The sequence below is a fragment of the Mesoplodon densirostris genome, chromosome X (genome assembly GCF_025265405.1).
Source record: "Mesoplodon densirostris isolate mMesDen1 chromosome X, mMesDen1 primary haplotype, whole genome shotgun sequence".
Classification (NCBI taxonomy): Eukaryota; Metazoa; Chordata; class Mammalia; order Artiodactyla; family Ziphiidae; genus Mesoplodon; species Mesoplodon densirostris.
The window spans coordinates 55,025,579-55,044,180 of NC_082681.1; the positions used below are offsets into that span (position 1 = coordinate 55,025,579).

The 18,602-nt window shown below is 37.2% G+C and overlaps 1 protein-coding gene across 4 annotated transcripts in view; it reads right to left on the reverse strand.

The window, feature by feature from the left end:
• Positions 1–18,602, reverse strand: part of DIAPH2 (diaphanous related formin 2) — an 894,195-nt gene that overhangs the window by 14,446 nt on the left and 861,147 nt on the right. The window contains exon 28 of one of the 4 annotated variants that reach the window (XM_060086246.1): positions 1,453–1,519. The exons of the other annotated variants lie outside the window; for them this stretch is intronic. Coding sequence (XP_059942229.1) covers positions 1,476–1,519 — 44 coding nt within the window. The 3' untranslated portion in view covers positions 1,453–1,475. The remainder of the gene's footprint in view (positions 1–1,452; positions 1,520–18,602) is intronic. 4 annotated transcript variants of the gene reach the window in all.

Here is an 18,602-nt window from a genome sequence, read left to right on the forward strand (position 1 = left end):
ATGCTGGAGAGGATGTGGATGAGATGGAACACTCTTACACTGTTGGTGGGAATGTAAATGATACAGCCACTATGGAGAACAGTATGGAGGTTCCTTAAAAAACTAAAAATACGACTACCATATGACCCAGCAATCCCACTACTGGGTATATACCCTGAGAAAACCATAGTTCAAAAAGAGTCATGTACCACAATGTTCATTACAGCTTTATTTACAATAGCCAGGACACGGAAGCAACCTAAGTGTCAATTGACAGATGAATGGATAAAGAAGATATGGCACATATATACAATGGAATATTACTCAGCCATAAAATGAAATGAAATTGAGTTATTTGTAGTGAGGTAGATGGACCTAGAGTCTGTCATACAGAGTGAAGTAAGTCAGAAGCAAATACCATATGCTAACACATATATATGGAATCTAAAAAAAAATGGTTCTCATGAACCTAGGGGCAGGACAGGATTAAAGATGCAGACGTAAAGAATGGACTTGAGGACACGGGGAGGGGGAAGGGTAAGCTGGGACGAAGTGAGAGAGTAGCACTGACATATATACACTACTAAATGTAAAATAGATAGCTAGTGTGAAGCAGCTACATCACACGGGGAGATTAGCTTGGTGCTTTGTGACCACCTAGAGGGGTGGGATGGGGGGGAGATGCAAGAGGGAGGGCATATGGGGATATATGTATACATATAACTGATTCGCTTTGTTATACAGCAGAAACTAACACAACATTGTAAAGCAATTATACTCCAATAAAGATGTTAAAAAGAAGAAAAAGGAAACAATGACAGCAAGACTGCTCTGGGTTTCTATGATTTATTTACGATTCTCTGTATGTATGTTAAAACTATTTTAGGTACAAAATATATTTATACTCTAGAGCTGTATGGATCAGGTAGAAGTGCAATTTGGACGATAATATGTTATATGTATATATAATATAGATATATATGAATATAAATATTCATCTCTTCTCACAGTCTAATAGCTCGAAATCTAATGATAGCAATTTTCATACTTGGATTCATGCCTTCTTTGAGGCAGAGATTGAGAATTGCTGAATATTTAAAAATACAACTTCTATATTTATAGTATTAAATTCTAATGGGTAAAAAATCAGTGGTTTGACCCTCATAAGGTCAGGACACATGGTTGGCATTAAATTTATGAGAAAAGAGCAAATGCTAGTTATTATTGCTGTCGGGGTGATGGAGTAATTTGGGTGATTGTGAGAGTGACTGCACTTCCTATTTGGAAACATAGGTGAAGGAGGCAGGTGCCCATGTGATATGATTTGAGAGCTCCAGGAGTCCCAGACTGAACCAAATCCACTTTTCTACCCAGTCTTATTCTCCCAACACTACTGATACTAGAATAGTTTAGAGGGAAAAAAATAGGAGTCTCTCCTCCAAAAAGTCAATAGTATAAAAAATATGTATTTACCTGAGGTGATGCGGAGGGCTTTGTTAATAAGTAGTGGCTTCCCTTTCCAATTTGCCTTGTTGTGTTTCTGGAAATGAAAGAGAGGAAGATGGGGGGAGGCATCAGGCTATGTGTGTATACTTGTTGGGTATATTGTGCAATGAGATACAGGAAAATACATTTCATCAGAGGTTGAGGGAACACGATTTGTCATAATGTTCCTCTCTTTCCATTTTCTGAATGTATGAGGTAACACAGTGAATAAGAAAGCCTAGAGAGTCCAATGTATCCTCATGGTCTAAGGATTCACTAAGGGATTCTATTGTTTGTAAACACAAGGATTAATACAACAGTAGAGCCTGAGATGTCCATCCCAAAATGTACGCTCTAAGTCCACCATAGTTGGGCATACATACCCTATCAGATTATTTTTGGTCACCAAAGGCTTGATGCCCTATGTGAAGGTGAAAAGATTCTGATATTACAGACAGTAACCTGGTCATAGTGTGAAATTGAAGAGAGGGGAATAGTTATATGGAAATGTGCAGTCCATGGAGGAGGGGTGACCAAAGCTAAAACAATAAGCCAATCTGTCACAAAAAGAGAATATAAATACATGTTCCAGCTTTGACATGATTCTGCACATTGTGAATATCAGGTTAACCAGTTCAAACCACTTTCAAGCCTTTCTCCACTGTCATAAGAGCAGGAAGCTCTATGCTTTTTCTGAGCATAAATTGATTTGGCATTCATCTCAAAACCTTCCCAATAGAGTCCTGAGTGAATAGATTAAACCTGTTATTGTATTGCTCTAAAATTCATTCATGCAATCATTTATTCAACAACTATGTACAAAGCACATCATCCATGAAATACCTGAATGTCACAAAATTTCAGATCATACCTAAATCTACTCTGCTAATTTCCTTCCTACTGAAAACTTTGTCAAAGTGAGATAACTGAGGAATAAGCATATGATAGATAAAGCTTAAACAAAATGTGGTGTGAGATAGACCAAAGGACTCAAGCCTGTGGAATGTAACCTGGGAACGTTTAATTACTCCTCTAATAAAGTGAGTGTATGCCAAAGGTACAGGGCTGTGTGTTGGATATTGCATGAGTAGGTCAAGTTGAGATTGAAAACATGTGATAAAAAGACCATGTCCATTATTCATTTCTCCCCAGGCTAGGCATCCATCTGTTGTCTGTAGAAGAACTGTTTCCTTCCTGGTGCTTCATAGGCACGTTAGATGTATCAACGTTGACCTAACACAATGCAACTATACTCTCCCAATAGGGTAACATAAAATAAGTGTGCCTGGCATATACTGCACATTGTGCTACAAAACATCCCGTTTTAATGATAATTAGTTGGCTAGAAAACAAAGGAAAAGAAAGCCTCTGCAATTTACTGTGAGCTTTCTTTTCTCCAAAGCTCTTCAAAAATGATGGTGTGGCAGATTGACCATTAATGGACAGGCATTGTTCCCAGCAAAAAGAGCAAACAGAGGATGGGATTTGCGCAGCTCAGGCTAAGAAAACCAAGAAAACTTTAGGTTGCTTTGGGAAATGTCTATTGAGTATCTATTTGCATGCCAAACACTGATGAAAGATAATTATTTTAGACTGTTATAGTGAAATCATATCATATGAACTTACATCTTTTTTCCCTTCTGTCCCATGATTCCAAAACAGTTTATGTTTTTTTCTGTGCTTTTGGAGATCCTGACTTGATACAGTTTCTCACTCACTAGAAACGACTGGAAGGAAAGTGGCAACAGAATTAGGCTTGGGTCTAACCTCTTGGTGGAGGACAGCCAGTTTGTTGACTAGATTCATTCTCTTCACTTACCAGAATAATGTCTTTAAAAAACAAAAAAAACGTTGAGCTCGAACTATATATTCAAATTGGTGTTCTACTTTTTCATTTAACATTTTATTGTAGAAATTTTCCATGTCTTTAAACTTCTGAAACATGATATTGAAAACATGATTTTTAATGGCCACATACTCTTCTTTTTATATAAATATGTCACAATTTGGTTAACCATTTCTCTACTGTTGGACATGTAGGTTGCTTCCAAGTTTTTGCTATTATACAAAGCCTTGCAATGAATATCCTTATAGTTTATATCTTGTAATATACATCATGTGTAGAAGTGGCATTGTTAAGTATGCAAAATTAAGTCCAAATTGTATTCCAGAATACTTGTATTAATTTAAATCCAATCGGCAGTAAGTAAATGAATTTGTCTGCCTTATTGTTGGGTATTAATTTTTTTAAAATGTGCTAATATGAAAAGTGACTAATGGCATCTGATTCTTTTGGCCCTTCTTCAAATCTTAGTAAAGTGGAATTTTTCATATGTTATTATCCATTTATATTTCTTCCTTTAAATGTTGGTCATATCCCTTGCCCAATAAGTTGATCGATCTTTTACACTGTGATCCATTCCTTTATTGTTAACCTTAGGAAGTCCTTCTCTAGCCAGAGACATTTGATGAACATTCAACTATATCTCTTCTTCTTCTTTTTTTAAAATTTATTTATTTATTTATTTAATTTATTTTGCCTGTGTTGGGTCTTCATTGCTGTGCATGTGGGCTTTTTCTAGTTGTGGTGAGTGGGGGTTACTCTTTGTTGTGGTGCACGGGCTTCTCATTGCGGTGGCGTCTCTTTGCTGCAGAGCATGGGCTCTAGGTGTGCGGGCTTCAGTAGTTGTGGCACGCGGGCTCAGTAGTTGTGGCTTGCAGGCTTTAGAGTGCAGGCTCTGTAGTTGTAGCACATGGGCTTAGTTGCTCCACGGCATGTGGGATCCTCCGGGACCAGGGCTCGAACCTGTGTCCCCTGCATTGGCAGGCAGATTCTTAACCACTGTGCCACCAGGGAAGTCCTGATATCTCTTCTCCTTTAAGGTTTGATTTTTTCTAACACTTATTTAAATGATCTAGAATTTATTTTGTTGTACAATGTCAGGTAAGTTTCCACATTGCTTGCTTGCTTTTTTCCTTGCAAAGAGGAAATGGGTTGTCCCAGCATCATCTGTTGAATAATCATGAATTTCTACATTGATTCATGATTTTTTTTTAAGATTTGTGTGTATGTGTGTTTTAATACAATTTATTTATTTAATTTATTTATTTTTGGCTGTGTTGAGTCTTTGTTGCTGCACGTGGGCTTTCTCTAGTTGTGGCGAGTGGGGGGCTACTCCTCATTGTGGTGCATGGGCTTCTCATTGTGGTGGCTTCTCTTGTTGCGGAGCACAGGCTCTAGGAGCGTGGGCTCAGTAGTTGTGGCACACGGGCTTAGTTGCTCCATGGCATGTGGGATCATCCCAGACCAGGGCTTGAACCTGTGTCCCCTGCGTTGGCAGGCTGATTCTTAACCACTGCACTACCAGGGAAGCCCCATGATATTTCATTTTTATATATTAAATTATCTATATTAGGGTACATTTCTGTTCCATTGCCTTAAGTATTTTTCTAACTATTTTTGTGCCAATGACTTCTGATTTCATTATGTGTCTCATAATACGTTTTAATGCCTAGTGGAGATAATCCTCTATAATTTATATTTTCATTTCAAACATGTATTTTTAGGGTACATTTTAGAACTCTACATCATGCTCTAATCACAAAACAACTTGAAAACAATACAGTTTGACAGACAAACCCAATAGGTACTAACTAGGCTATCCTAGTAAGGCTAGGCAGATGTCTATTTCCTGAGTGCCAATGAGTCAAGTGACTCTAAAGTCCCTAACGATGTTTTTAAGAGTTCTCCTCAGGTTCTTCATTTTCTTAAAGACTTAATAAGCCTCTTCCCCTGTCTTCTGATCACTTTTTTTTTCTTTCCTGCTGGCTAACCACTTTTCTTCTGAAAATACAGCACAAGCCAGCACTAAGGAAAAGAGCATCACCAATTCTACTTAGAGATTTTATAATACACTTATTCTCATTATTTTTGCTTTGTCAAAATTTTGAATAATTGGAATTAAATGTATAGTTTTGTTGTTGATAAAGTCTAGTGCCTCTAGTTTGTAAACCTTATTTTTTTCATATATTTTATATGTTTTACAAATTTGGTTTCCACTAGATACCACAGGTGATAAAATATATTAAATTATTTTATTCCAACTGAATTGTATACACAGGGTGCTGTGCAAAAATGCATGCCTAGAAGCCAACCAATTACCTCTACTTAAATAGTTCTAACCCTATTCTAATCTCAGTGACATCGTAATGTTTTCAAAACTAGAAACAGGCCATGTTATGTAATCTATATCCTTCATTACATGCAAATAAATCCACGCAAAGAAAACAGAAACCCAGATTACCATGGTAGTTCAGGTCAGCAGAAGAGATGAAAGTTATTTCAACGAGGATGGTAATGGAAAGCAATAATGTTAAAGTAGTTCAGAGGCTACTGTGATTATAGACACACAACTCCCATTAACTGTAATTGGAGTTAAGCACATGTAATGATAACAGAATAGACCCCTAAATATCTTTCCAATTGGAAAATAAGCAGATGTGTTCCAGGAAACAGCATGCCTTTGTGTAGAAAATACAGTATTCTAATTGAGATGCACAAATTATTTTCACATTGATATTGCTCAGGGTATGATGGCATTTTTCCTATGCTTGGGGATGTAGATCTGCTCTAGGTAACATCTGTACAAAGAATGCCTTTCCTTTTCTTTTTTTTTTTTTTTTTGCGGTATGCGGGCCTCTCACTGTTGTGGCCTCCCCCGTTGCGGAGCACAGGCTCCGGACGCGCAGGCTCCGGACACGCAGGCTCAGCGGCCATGGCTCACGGGCCCAGCCGCTCCGCAGCTTATGGGATCCTCCCAGACCGGGGCACGAACCCGTATCCCCTGCATCGGCAGGCGGACTCTCAACCACTTGCGCCACCAGGGAGGCCCGCCTTTCCTTTTCTTAATGCTCAGCATTCGTTATGTTATTAAAGGAAAAGTCTCAATAGTTGCAATGGATTTATTATTATTAATTCAGTAGCTTGTTATCAGCATGAAACTCTGCTGTGCTGGGGAAAAACTAATTATATTTTACAAAACTGCAGTAGTGAGATTAAATCACTTTTCTATATTTCACTTTCTTCTTATCCTCCCTGCCAGGTAGTAACTTGACTATCTCTATTATGAACCTCGTATTTTGCAAACTATCAAGTCTTGTAGTAATATAAAGGTACGTTATCAAATAAACTCAATTATAGCAACTTTAGGAAGATTGAAATACGTGATAAAAGTAAAACCACATAGTACAATAATATTATTTCAAGGCATTAAAAACTTAATCCATGTTAAGTTACAAAGGTAGAAAATATGCAATGCTTACTTTTATCTGTCATAACCATGATATTTTCATAACATGTACAACCAACCTCTTGGGATTTTAAATGACTAGTATTTACCTAATTGATAACTTGAGTATTTCAAGGGATTTTGGAAAAGTATGGCACAGAAAATATAAAATCAGTATATTCAGTATTTCAACTTCCACAGACCTTGCCATCGATTATCTTTGGACTCAATGTCAAAGCTAATGAATAGGATTTTTAAAAATGTCCTTGGTTTTATTTATTGGCCATGCATTATGTTCGCTTCTTCACTAGGAAATGCAATTGGGCCCTAAGACAAATTTTCTACGAGGTTGAAAGTCCAATGACGATGCCAGCCTATCTGGAAAATATGGGAAAGGGCGACAAATAAAAATGTGAATAATGTTAGAAAATAGTTGGAAAAGCTCCCAAGTATATTAGATATGTGAAACTTATGTTAAAGAGCAAACCAGCAGAAACTACACAAACTGTAACAGAACTGCTCAGGTGTCTATCACAGTGGGTTACACACAGTGGTTTCTCAAAAACTGTCTGTTGATTAAGCAATAATCCAATCATTAGCAATGAATCAGGAACTGGTCCTGCAAATTCACCTTCCACTATACTGCTTACACACAGGGAATATAATTTGCCATTAATATAGGCAAAGGTAAGAAAACGCTCCCTTCCTCCCTTTCATCCACCCACAAATTTTTACTGAATAAAATATCTGCAGAGTACCATAATAAGCACCCTTATAAATTATTAGGAAGGAAAGGATAAATGTACAAACAACTATAACATGAAACTAACTACATGTCTCTTATAACATCTCTTACAGTCTACGTACAATGGAGGTTAAGAGAAGAGAAAAATCATATCCTTTGAGTGTAGAAGTTGGGGGGTCAGGGAAAACTTCATCCCAATTAGCCCTTAACAGATAGGTGGGATTTCAACAAGAGGAAATAGAAGTGTAGCTGTTAATTTTTGATTAGAAAAAGTGAGTTATGGTTCCTTATATTGCTGACTATTTTAATTACCAATTTTTTCCTATTTGGAGGGCATGAAAAGCAATTAAAGGGAGAATCAGGATTTCTCTACATGTTTAACCATTTTTTTCTAGGACATGGAGGAAAATAATGATAGGGAATGCACCAAACTGGTCAGATTTGTAGTGTTTCCGTAAACACATGATTTTAGTTTTAATGGTATTTAAAAAAAATCCTGAATGATTTACAGAGAAGACAGCAGTTTTGTTTCAAAACAAACAAACAAGCAACCCAGAAAAAGCCCACAACAAAACCACCCAGCAGAAATGAGGTCCTCTGGCATTATCTGGTTAGGTTCTGTTGTTGAAGCCTAGCTAGCATTATTAAGAGTGGCAGCAGAAGAGCTGATCAAGACAAACATAGATTGCAGTGACCTGGGCCAAGAGTACTTGGCAAGATGAGAGCTTGAGCAACCATTTGGGTTGATGCAGATAAACTAGCTGTTAAATGACAATGTGGATACAGGGTCATTCATTCCTACCACCTGTCATCTCTGTGTCTTTCTATTCCACGTGTGACAGAGATCCCTGTGACTAAGAACATTAGGCATCAGCCATTTCTCTAACTTTGATCATATGATGGACAATCCTCTGTCATGTTCTGTGGCAGTTATTTGTGATCTGCCTGAGCTTTGTTTCTGATATGCTGACCTAGAATATATTTACCTGTCATCTGCTTTTGTTTCTAAATCATTCTAAGACTATATATCTACTCTTTTAGTTTTTAACGTGTGCAACCTATCTCTTGGGTCTGGGCTACCTGATTCTTGCTGATGATGAAAGTTTGAGAGTAATCAGCCCAACTCCCCAGCTTCAGTAGCCCTGGGTACTCTGGGGTTATGTAAGCTCGCTGGCTTCTACAGCAAGGCAGAAATGGGAGGCTTTCCCCTGCATACTTCCATTTCCCAAAGGACAGGATCACAGAACTATCCCACTGGCTATGATTTTGAGGAGAGAAGATATTAAGCTACAACTTACAATCCGTGAGACTATAAACAGGTGCTTCCTATTAGTAGTGTTCCCCACGCTAGCCTGTGCTTAATTACTTAACCAGTTGTATGGACAAAGGCAAACTGTATGGGTAATATCACAGACACTTTAGCAGCTGCCAGTGCCATTGTTTTAAAATATAAGCTGTCCCTTAAGGTAGAAGCCAGTCAGCAGTTGTTTTAAAAATGAGCAATTAGGACAGAGTTAAAACACAGCTTCTCAATGTCATATTCATAACTGACAGAAGTGCCTTTGTAATTGTAGTTTCTAAGGCAATCTATTTACAACCCAAGTTCAGGCTGAGCCTTTAGATGATGAAAAATGGTTACTGACTAGCAACTTATCCCTCATACAAAAAGTGTCAAAGAACCCTTTCTGATGTTTAAGTCTACTGGAATAAAGCCAGTCCTCACATTATCAGACAAATATATATATATGGATGGCTGTACATCAATGTTCTTTGCAACACTGTTTACACTAGTGGAAATCATAAAAAGTCTATCTGTCCATCATGGGGTTCGATAAATAAAGGATGGGACCCACATACACTATGTTACAATGCAGCCATTTCTAAATTATCATATAGATCTACACGTACTTGACAGAAAGAGGCCCACACTATAAACTGAAAAGGCAAGTTACAGAAGAGTATATCATATTCTTAGTCCGAAAAAAATATAATTTTTAGAAGTTGGAAGGCTATCTACCAATGAAAACAGTGGTTATCTCTGAATGGTGAGATTATGTTTTCTTTTTTATATTTTTCCATGTCTGAGTTTTTGGCATTGAGCATGATTAACTTGGTAAATTAGGGAAGCAACCTAGGTAGGACGTAAAATTTTTAGCCTTCAGAGCAAAAGCACATACTGTTCTCAACTTAAAGGGCAGTTTAGGATTCAATAATCTGCATGAATTCTCTGTTGATAACACCATCACTAAGTACACTATAATGGGGGAAAAAAAAAAGACCAGTCAGGTACTATTTCCTGCTTTGTTTAAAAAAGGGCCACAGAATGTTCCCTGGTCAGAAAGTAATGACTTACAAGTAGGCTGGTTTTAGGGCACAAATAAATTTGTCTTCATATACTGCTGTCATTTATAAAAGGATATTATGAATCTTAGATTCTAAATTCTAAAAGTTGGAGTCTTAAGAAGTGAGTGTAGACATTGCCTATCCAAAAGGATAGGTATAAATTCAGAAGGATGAGGAGGTATGTCATGGCATCATCTGGAGAGTTTTATTCCAATGGTAAAATCAAATGAGACTTAAAAATTCCTTTCAGCAATATGTTACCGGTAAATGACAAATTAAAAATAAAGTCTGTCCTTTGATGGGGGACAATACTGACCCATTTTCAATAAGACATACATACTGGGTTTTTCTTCCTGGTTAATGCAGGCGGTGTGAGGTTGGAGAGGGGAGTCTTGGCACAAAGCATTACTATACTCTTTCTTACTACCTTTGTACTAGAGCAACAAATGATGATGGGATAAAGTAAAGCTAACTGGTATATGTAGTCTTTGAACTTATTAATGTAGATTACTAGACTCAGTGTTCTAATGAAATGGGCTACCCTCATATTTATGCATCTGCAAAAATGATTCTTCCTAAACATGTCTCCTAATCTGCAAATAATAATAGTACATACATTGTAGGGTGTTAACAGAATGAGATAATCTAGTACTTGGCCCATATTAACCTTTTGATAGATGTGAAACACACACACACACATACACACACAGACACACACGAATCAGTCAACAATCCTCAAGCAAAAAGTGGTTTCTACCTTTAACAGTTATTTATAATGTTGTATTACAAAGTCCTCAGTGTATGACCATATGGGTTCAAATCTTTCTTCCATTGTTTAATAGCAATGTTTTCTTAAACTTATTTTCCCATTTGTGAACATGAAAATAATATTTAAATACCTACCTAAGAGGATAGTTACAAGAACTAAATGAGGCAATAACGTAAAAGGACCAGAATGGTACCTGACACAGTAAAAGCTTAACATTTTCATATTTGATATTGTAAGAGGCACATTCTACAGATTTCAGCACGAAGATCTTATTATACTTTTTAAAGTCTAGACAGCCTCATTATGGAGACTATGACATATTTTAGCCAGTTCTGGGACAATGGATAAGATGCAAACATATGTTTATAAAAGTGTTTTTCAGATTAGCATATAAAAACAAAGACTAACAAAGATCAGTTAGGAAATCAGAATTTATCAAGGTTCTGACTTTTTTATTTATTTCACAAGTCGTCATGAGCGAGGGTATTTCTTATGTCCTTTGGAAGCAATGAAAATCTTTTATAGCAATTTATTTATTTTTCTTATTGTCATCCCATGAGTAGAGAAATGTTGCCAGGCTTTCTACTACTTCTCTGCTTTAGGCTTCCAGTTGTCTGGACAGAGTTGTCCCCTGGGGTAGGAAGAGATAATTTCTAGAGATTCTAGGCTGGCTTGAACGATGCATCTAGTAAAACCAGTCACTCGTTTTTTTTCCCCCAGGACAGCAGATTTTTTCTTTTTTTTTCTTTTTTTTTTTTTTTTTTTGCGGTACGCGGGCCTCTCACTGTTGTGGCCTCTTCCGTTGCGGCACAGGCTCCGGACGCACAGGCACAGCGGCCATGGCTCACAGGCCCAGCTGCTCCGTGGCATGTGGAATCTTGCCAGACCGGGGCACGAACCCGTGTCCCCTGCATTGGCAGGAGGACCCTCAACCACTGCCCCACCAGGGAAGCCCAGATTTTTTTTTTAACATCTTTATTGGAGCAAAATTGCTTTACAATGGTGTGTTAGTTTCTGCTTTATAACAAAGTGAATCACTTATACATATACATATGTCCCCATATCTCTTCCCTCTTGCGTCTCCCTCCCTCTCACCATCCCTATCCCACCCCACTAGGTGGTCACAAACCACTGAGCTGATCACCCTGTGCTATGTGGCTGCTACCCACTAGCTATCTATTTTACGTTTGGTAGTGTATATATGTCCATGCCACTCTCTCACTTTGTCACAGCTTCCCCTTCCCCTTCCCGGTATCCTCAAGTCCATTCTCTACTAGGTCTGTGTCTTTATTACCATCTTGCCCCTGGGTTCTTTATGACCATTTTTTTTTTAGATTCCCTATATATGTGTTACCATACAGTATTTGTTTCTCTCTTTCTGAATTACTTCACTCTGTATGACACACTCTAGGTCCATCCACCTCTCTACAAATAACTCAAGTTCATTTCTTTTATGGCTGAGTAACATTCCATTGTATATATGTGCCACATCTTCTTTATCCATTCACCTGTGGATGGACACTTAGGTTGTTTCCATGTCCTGGCTAGTGTAAATAGAGCTGCAATGAACATTTTGGTACATGACTCTTTTTGAATTATGGTTTTCTCAGAGTATATGCCCATAGTGGGATTGCTGGGTCATATGGTAATTCTATTTTTAGTTTTTCTAGGAACCTCCATACTGTTCTCCATAGTGGCTGTATCAATTTACATTCACACCAACAGTGCAAGAGTGTTCCCTTTTCTCCACACCCTCTCCAGCATTTATTGTTTCTAGATTTTTTGAAGATGGCCATTCTGACCAGTGTGAGATGATATCTCATTGTAGTTTTGATTTGCATTTCTCTAATGATTAATGACGTTGAGCATTCTTTCATCTATTTGTTGGCAATCTGTATATCTTCTTTGGAGAAATGTCTGTTTAGGTCTTCTGCCCATTTTTGGATTGGATTGTTTGTTTTTTTGTTATTGAGCTGCATGAACTGTTTGTAAATTTTGGAGATTAATCCTTTGTCAGTTGCTTCATTTGCAAATATTTTCTCCCATTCTGAGGGCTGTCTTTTGGCCTTCTTTATGGTGTCCTTTGCTGTGCAAAAGCTTTTAAGTTTCATTAGGTCCCATTTGTTTATTTTTGTTTTTATTTCCATTTCTCTAGGAGGTGAGTCAAAAAGGATCTTGCTGTGATTTACGTCATAGAGTGTTCTGCCTATGTTTTCCTCTAAGAGTTTGATAGTGTCTGGCCTTACATTTAGGTCTTTAATCCATTTTGAGCTTATTTTTGTGTATGGTGTTAGGGAGTGTTCTAATTTCATACTTTTACATGTCCCTGTCCAGTTTCCCCAGCACCACTTATTGAAGAGGCTGTCTTTTCTCCACTGTATATTCTTGCCTCCTTTATCAAAGATAAGGTGAGCATATGTGCATGGGTTAATCTCTGGGCTTTCTATCCTGTTCCATTGATCTATATTTCTGTTTTCGTGCCAGTACCATATTGCCTTGATCACTGTAGCTTTGTAGTATAGTCTGAAGTCAGGGAGCCTGATTCCTCCAGCTCCATTTTTCGTTCTCAAGATTGCTTTGGCTATTCGGGGTCTTTTGTGTTTCCATACAAATTGTGAAATTTTTTGTTCTAGTTCTGTGAAAAATGCCAGTGGTAGTTTCATAGGGATTGAATTGAATCTGTAGATTGCTTTGGGTAGTAGAGTCATTTTCACAATGTTGATTCTTCCAATCCAAGAACATGGTATATCTCTCCATCTATTTGTATCATCTTTAATTTCTTTCATCAGTGTCTTATAATTTTCTGCATACAGGTCTTTTGTCTCCTTAGGTAGGTTTATTCCTAGATATTTTATTCTTCTTGTTGCAATGGTAAATGGGAGTGTTTTCTTGATTTCACTTTCAGATTTTTCATCATTAGTGTATAGTAATGCAAGAGATTTCTGTGCATTAATTTTGTATCCTGCTACTTTACCAAATTCATTGATTAACTCTAGTAGTTTTCTAGTAGCATTTTTAGGATTCTCTATGTATAGTATATCATCTTCAGTGACAGCTTTACTTCTTCTTTTTCAATTTGGATTCCTTTTATTTCTTTTCCTTCTCTGATTGCTGAGGCTAAAACTTCAAAAACTATGTTGAATAACAGTGGTGAGAATGGGCAACCTTGTCTTGTTCCTGATCTTAGTGGAAATGGTTTCAGTTTTTCACCATTGAGGATGATGTTGGCTGTGGGTTTGTCATATATGGCCTTTATTATGTTGAGGAAAGTTCCCTCTATGCCTACTCTCTGGAGGGTTTTTATCATAAATGGGTGTTGAGTTTTCTCGAAAGCTTTCTCTGCACCTATTGAGATGACCATATGGTTTTTCTCCTTCAATTTGTTAATATGGTGTATCACATTGATTGATTTGCATATATTGAAGAATCCTTGCATTCCTCGAATAAACCTCACTTGATCATGATGTACAATACTTTTTATGTGCTGTTGGCTTCTGTTTGCTAGTATTTTGTTGAGGATTTATGCATCTATGTTCATCTGTGATATTGGCCTGTAGTTTTCTTTCTTTGTGACATCTTTGTCTGGTTTTGGTATCAGGGTGATGGTGGCCTCATAGAATGAGTTTGCGAGTGTTCCTCCCTCTGCTATATTTTGGAAGAGCTTGAAAAGGATAAGTGTTAGCTCTTCTCTAAATGTTTGATAGAATTTGCCTGTGAAGCCATCTGGTCCTGGGCTTTTGTTTCTTGGAAGATTTTTAATCACAGTTTCAATTTCAGTGCTTGTGATTGGTCTGTTCATATTTTCTATTTCTTCCTGGTTCAGTCTCGGCAGGTTGTGCATTTCTGAGAATTTGTCCATTTCTTCCAGGTTGTCCATTTTATTGGCATAGAGTTGCTTGTAGTAATCTCTCATGATCCTTTGTATTTCTGCAGTGTCAGTTGTTACTTCTCCTTTTTCATTTCTAGTTCTGTTGATTTGAGTCTTCACCCTTTTTTTCTTGATGAGTCTGGCTAATGATTTATCAATTTAGTTTATCTTCTTAAAGAACCAGCTTTTAGATTTATTGATCTTTGCTATTGTTTCCTTCATGTCTTTTTCATTTATTTCTGATCTGATCTTTATGATTTCTTTCCTTCTGTTAACTTTGGGGTTTTGTTGTTCTTATTTCTCTAATTGCTTTAGGTGCAAGGTTAGGTTTTTTATTTGAGATGTTTCCTGTTTCTTAAGGTAGGATTGTATTGTTATAAATTTCCCTCTGAGAACTGTTTTTGCTGCATCCCATAGGTTTTGGGTTGTCATGTTTTCATTGTCATTTGTTTCTAGGTATTTTTTGATTTCCTCTTTGATTTCTTCAGTGATCACTTCATTATTAAGTGGTGTATTTTTTAGTCTCCATGTGTTTGTATTTTTTACAGATCTGTGCCTGTAATTGATATCTAGTCTCATAGCATTGTGGTTGGAAAAGATACTTGATACGATTTCAATTTTCTTAACTTTACCAAGGCTTGATTTGTGTCCCAAGATATGATCGATCCTGGAGAATGTTCCATGAGCACTTGAGAAAAATCTGTATTCTGTTGTTTTTGGATGGAATGTGCTATAAATGTCAATTAAGTCCATCTTGTTTAATGTATCATTTAAAGCTTGTGTTTCCTTATTTATTTTAATTTTGGATGATCTGTAGGACAGCAGATTTACCAGGCAACCTGCTGACCTTTTATTTGTTTTCACTGGAAAGAGGGAGTCTTGCCGTCATAACCTGGGTCGGTTCCCATGTCAGGTATATTTCCTTATGTACAAAAACTGGCCTGCAATTTATTTTAGCGTTCCTTTCTCGAACACTGGCCACGTGCCTGTCATAGTGTCAGAGAGAAATGAGCCAGCCTCTTCTTTCCAGGCAGGTATTAGGTAGTGATTGCGGCCTTTGGTTTAAAAATTAGTCTAGTGAGATGTGTTAGGGCTTCCGTAATCTGCTACACAGTTCTCAGTGAGTAAAGTTTAGAGCCTGAATTACATTATATCCCCTGATACAAAACGAAAAGTCTCAGAGCTTTCCATCAAGATATTCTCACTGAAGTGAGGGTAGCTTATAAAGATAATGAGAATACAGTTACCCTGAGTATTATGATTAGGGGTATACTCTTCTGGAGCACAGAAAAGGAACACTTAGCCAAGCCTTAGAGGGAAGCATCTGTGGGAAGGCTTTCTAGAGACGGCAATGTTCTAGCTGATTCTTAAAAGATGAGAATGAATTAGCTTGGAGGAAAAATATATTCCAGGTAAAGGAGACACTGTGAGAAAAGTGAGAAAAGACATGAGAAAAAATGTGTCTGTGTGACTACAAGTAAATCTGTGTTGATTAAAAGAAGGGGACTCTGGGCTCTGAAGCTAGAGAAGTAACATCCAGATTAAAGGCTCTTGGACTTTAGATGTGCAATGGGGAGTGAAATTGTTAAGATCAATCCATTTTGTTATCGTGTAGTGGAGAGGCTTAAAGGGGACAAGACAAGAATTAGGGAGTAACTGGACATGGAGGATAGAGAAAGAGTTAAAGATAACTCTAAAATTTCTAGCTTATACATTTGAAAAAAATGGTGTTTCCATTGACTAAAACAGGTATATGAGCAGAAGTTGCATTCAAGGAGAAGATTATGAGTTCAGTTTGGGATTTTTCAGGTTGAAGGTGTCTTTAAGACATCCAGATGGAGCTGTCCAGCAGGAAGTTAAATATTACAAGACTGAGGTTCAGGGGAGAGGTCAGGAAAGGGTGTGAGAGACTTGGGATACTTATCATAGATGGTAGTTGAAGCCATCACTCACGAAAGTATGTAGAGTGAGAAAAGCAGTTGCCTGATGATCAACTGCTGGGAAACACTGATATTTAAGAGATGGGCATAGGAAGAGGAGTCCTTGAAGAAAAGAGAAAGCAAATAATCAGAGAGGGACAGAATGAGACATTGGGGCACATATTATGGAATCCAAGGGAGTAGATATTTTGAAAAATGGAATAAGTAATAATATGAAATGTTGTAGAAAGATGCAGTAAAATAAAGACAGAAAACTATCAGCCTTAGAAATATGAATGTCATTAGACACTTTAATGAGAACAATTTCAGTAAAATAAGGGGAGCAGAAACCATATTGCAGAAGGCTGAGGAGTAAGTGGAAGCAATGAATATAACTTATACTTGCATTTCCCATGATCCTGAATGCGGTGTGTTCATAGAGCAAAACAGTTATCTCAGGCCACTGTGCCTGACATGCCCAGCACCACTTCTAGCTGAAACTGTCCTGCTCATAGTTTTTTACTTAGGGGAGCAGCACTGAATAGGCTTCCCCCCCACCAACACTGGCCTTCAGTGAATGGACCACGATGGACACTTGGCCCCCTCAAGGGCAGCCAATTCATAGGCTGGCTAGTAACACATGGCATACTTTGTGATGAAGGGTACTACTCAGTAGGGTAATAAATCAGTCAAAAGAGAAATAACATACCTTGTGATGAAGGGTACTACTCAGTAGGGTAATAAATCAGTCGAAAGAGAAATAAAACAGAATGAACAGACACACAGAAGGAAGTGAAACCCATTTTGTTTCATAGATGTCCAGAGTAAGTTTCTGTTCTAAAAGAGCCTAATACAACAGAAATGGATTACATGATGCAATTCCTAATATTGGGGCCAACTGCATTTAAAAAATAGTCAGCGAAGCTCACTAGGCCATTGTTTCTTAAAGCAAGGTATATTGAATGTTTTGTTTTGTTTTTTCATTTTTATGTAAAAAATATTGACATATGCATATTCGGTATCACCTTATAAGAAACTAGTGTATAGCTCATGGATATATACATTTGTTTCTTTGTGTATTATACAAAAGCCAAGCAACATCATGATGTCCTGAACTAAGGAAACTTTCACAATAATATGACTAAAGAAAAATTTTCAGAGTCGAGTCATCCCAGAGGGTGATACTATTAAACACCACAGCTTAGGAAAGTTGGACATATGAGGTCCTGTGACAAAGAAGTCAGTACTATCTTCACGGTGTAAGCAGATGTACTTTGAGAATGTAGTTTTTATGAACCAACTTGCAACTGTTAATTAGCAATAAACAGGGGGTAAATATGCACTGAATAATTTTTTCTGTTCCTGGTTCCAGCAATAAATGGATTAGATAGCCATATTATGAAGATTTCACTCCCAGCCTTACTTTCTTGTAAGCAAGACAACTTTACAAAATTATCGAGTTGACACCCTATTAAAACTGGAATTTGAGAGTTGCTCAATACCAGAGTTTTCACTCAGTGTGGAGTCCAATGATCCTGAGTTAGATGACAAAGCCTTGATTAATACCATTTTGTTCAGTCTACTTTTACAACAGATTCTCTGCATTCGTTTCAATGAGGTCAAAATATATAACTGGATTCAAAGCTGAATCTTTCAACTATTAAATCTAGAATCAGTAGACACATTAATGTTAATTTTATTTTTATCTGCTTTATAGTTTTATTCAAATTGTTAAAGCATAAGGACTTTATGCCTATTTTTATATTTGTCCATATTTAAGTAACAACATATTAAAAATAGTTTTAGGTCAATTACCGGAGATCCAAAAGAATTAGATTTCCATTAAAATGAATCTACAGATACCTTTTACTATGACTAAAATTTGAGAAACAAGGTACTAGCTAAACTAATCACTACACCCAGGTTGTCATCCATTCAAGTCATCCTCCATCCCCCCTTTCTGAGCAGTCTTCCCAAAGACACCGTACTCCCCAGCTCAAAAGGCTGCTGTGGATTTAAAACAAGACTAACCTGGCTCAACTCTAATTTGAAGTGGTGAAAAAAAGAAAAAAAAAGACAAACCAGCAATAAAAATTATAACAGGTTAACTTCCAAAAGAACTTTGGGGGGCTGATAGATTGAAATTCACTGCAAGATAAGGCATCTGAAGATAAACGTGAACAGTAGCTCAGGGAAGTTAGACTAT